The sequence below is a fragment of the Fragaria vesca genome, linkage group LG6 (genome assembly GCF_000184155.1).
Source record: "Fragaria vesca subsp. vesca linkage group LG6, FraVesHawaii_1.0, whole genome shotgun sequence".
In the NCBI taxonomy this organism is placed as follows: Eukaryota; Viridiplantae; Streptophyta; class Magnoliopsida; order Rosales; family Rosaceae; genus Fragaria; species Fragaria vesca.
This window is the reverse complement of record NC_020496.1, coordinates 34,563,930-34,566,930: the sequence shown is the minus strand read 5'-3', so window position 1 is coordinate 34,566,930 and position 3,001 is coordinate 34,563,930. Positions and strand designations below refer to the sequence as shown.

At 37.1% G+C, this 3,001-nt stretch overlaps 1 protein-coding gene across 1 annotated transcript; it reads left to right on the top strand.

Moving 5' to 3' along the window:
* The first annotated feature begins 895 nt into the window (after positions 1 to 895).
* On the top strand, positions 896 to 2,519 carry LOC101309078 (NAC transcription factor 29-like). The gene is made up of 2 exons (XM_004306193.1): positions 896 to 1,375; positions 1,905 to 2,519. Exons 1-2 carry the CDS (start codon positions 896 to 898, stop codon positions 2,517 to 2,519), a joined length of 1,095 nt encoding a protein of 364 aa, XP_004306241.1.
* Positions 2,520 to 3,001: the final 482 nt, after the last annotated feature.

Below are 3,001 nucleotides of genomic sequence, written 5' to 3'. Positions count from 1 at the left end.
TGTATATGAATCATCATGATTATCCAGATGTATCCATTAAATTCAGTCTACTCTGTTCAACATATTGATTCTACTAATCAGTTGGCAAATCCATACTCTCGGTTGTACAAACGGATGTAATTGGCTCAACATCCTCATATATGTATCAGATGATGTCAATGCTTGCAATGCAAGTTATAACAGAAACGACGTTGATGGAGTACAAGCTAGCATGAAAATAATGCAGCGTGGCACATAAAGTTTTAAATGATTTTGAGGGATAGCAATGAAATCTGTTACATACATATATATCAATATATATAGTCATCCTCGACCCAAAAACGAAAACTAATTTCAGATAATGTTTTCAAGATTGATTGAATTAGGTATGCCCGAATTTGTTCCCCAACAGTATCACCCCATCATACATCTTGACAACAAAACATCACCCCCATACTCCCCAGTGTACTTTTATGATTCCAGAATGAATTTAACAGAAACAAACAATGAACATATTGATGATTGTCTCTTGACATTGAAAGATAAACACTCAAGTAATCATCCATCGATGATCGATCGAGATTATTCAACCACAAATCTACTTGACTTATGGTTCGAATTCACATCCTATATGACCCAAATGGTTGGTGAGTTGGGACAATGAGGTTGCTTTCCGTTCTCTTCCTCTAGCTCTTTCTTTTTCTCACTATATATTTTCAAATCTGAATTATAGTAATAAACAGCTAATTAACGTTTATTATGTCATTTTCTGCATGAGATCTGTAGCTCCCTATAAAACAAGTGCACAGTGCATTCAAAATACTTACAAGCCTTTGAGCCATCGATAATTTCAGTGTCTCTGGTTGATTCCCTAGGTTCCTCCATCACCAAGGAACAAGGCACATCTCCAAAAAAGATGGCCGAGATGGAACAAACCGCTATTGAGAATCATAACCTTCAACTTCCAGCTGGGTTTCGATTTCACCCATCCGACGAAGAGCTTATCGTCCACTACTTGAAAAATAAAGTCACTTCATCTCCTCTACCAGCAACCATCATCACTGAATTGGACTTATACAAGTACAATCCATGGGAGCTACCTCCAAAGGCCTTGTTCGGAAAAGAGGAGTGGTATTTCTTCACTCCAAGGGATCGGAAATACCCGAATGGAACGAGGCCTAATAGGGCGGCTGGTTTGGGTTACTGGAAGGCTACAGGGACTGATAAGCATATTTTCAGTTCTTGTGGAACGAAGAGCATCGGGGTGAAGAAAGCACTTGTGTTCTATACCGGGCACCCTCCTAAAGGTGTTAAGACTGAGTGGATCATGAACGAGTATAGATTGCTTGACACCACGATTTGGAGTACTACTTCAAAGCAAAAAGGGTCTATGAGGGTAAGTATATGATTGCTACTTGCTTCATATCATCGATCACTGAAAACTTAATAGATCGAGTTCCATTTTCTGCTAAATATATTTGTGTTGATAGGGTTTACGTTCAAATATACACCATATATGGTTTCTCTTTACTTAATTATTCTCTTATACTCTGATTATAATCTAAACTATAAGCTAAAGCGATTAGTGCTAAACAAAAATCATTTTGGAATATAAGTTGCTTCTTACAATTGTTGTTATATATTATTATGATGTATTATTTTGCATGAGATATAAATCTAATAGTTTAGATGCCTAATTTTCTCTCGTTAGTCTGCTAATCAGCATCATTTCTTCACATTTATTCATTTTATGAAAAAGAACATAAGTATCATGTATGTGACATGAGCAGACGTCTGAATGCAAACTTGGCAAATATATCCATGCCCGTCGACTCCTATTCACGGTCGACCGGCCTGAATATGAGGATTTGCATTTTTGATGTCTAGCTGCTTCTAACGGGTCTGAAATATGTTCCTATTTGCAGTTGGATCATTGGGTTCTATGCCGGGTTCGACAGAAATGCAACAATATGAGGAACATCTGGGAAGATCAAAATATTACTCCTAGTTATAAACTATCTGGTAACTTTAGACAAGTGGTGGATGAACCATGTTCAAAGGAAGCAAGCCCTAGCATTGAAATGGTCAGGAGTTATCTATACAAAGACTATCCTATGTTGCCCTACATGTTTGCCTCTCAGAAAGTGCTTCCTACCATCAAAACCACTTCAAGCATAAGCTTTCAGGACACTACTAATGGAAATGAGAAATCTTGCAGCCCTACTCCTGTTTACCACGAGGCCAATTCGAATAAGATTAACAATGGCGGGCAACTTTTAGTTTCTTCCCTTGACAGTTTGATCAACCCACTGAAGAGAAAGACTGAAGGAAATGATCACCCTCAACGTCGGTGTTCGGTTGCACCAAGCAAGAAGATATGTAACAGGGATTATCAAATGGAGGAAGTAAGCAATGGATCCATGATGAATCCTTGGGGACTAGATAACCAGCTTGGAGCTGACAATCTTAATGTAGATCAATGGAGTTCCATAATCCAGTATCAAGAACTCAGTCAGTTAATCGGGTTTCCCTGCAACTGATTAGCAAGGAAAATTACGTACATATAGAGGCCTAGCTAGCTAGCACATATTATATGCAGGTTATTTTAGTGTGGAATTCCTTTATTTATGTAAATAAAGGCGTTCAAGAAAATCCCGTATAGAGGTTTGAAGGACTCCATGGTGGTGATTCATTATGTAATTAGTGTGTAAAGCAAGTTCATTTTGTATATATAATGTATGAAAAAATAGCATGTAAATTAGTACATATAGTTTGAGGTGTGTTGGTTGTAATTAGCTACATCATATCAAGACTCGAGTATATATATGTATGTATATTCGTAATACTAGCATCTCCTGTATACACATCGCCTGTATAAATTCTTAGAATTAGTAAATGCTTTACAATTCAATATCTTGCTTTACTCTCTCTTCTATATTCGCACTTGTCTAATATAACATCAACTCACAAGCACATAATTTACAATTCAGAACAATCGATGAAGCTCCTAAGCTGTTTAATC

What these genes read in the sequence shown, in the direction of transcription:
- LOC101309078 (XM_004306193.1), top strand. Translation starts at nt 896, where the DNA reads ATGGCCGAGATGGAACAAACCGCTATTGAGAATCATAACCTTCAACTT. An exon ending in AGCAAAAAGGGTCTATGAGG is followed by an intron (nt 1,376 to 1,904) that starts GTAAGTATATGA and finishes TCCTATTTGCAG; the next exon opens with TTGGATCATTGGGTTCTATG.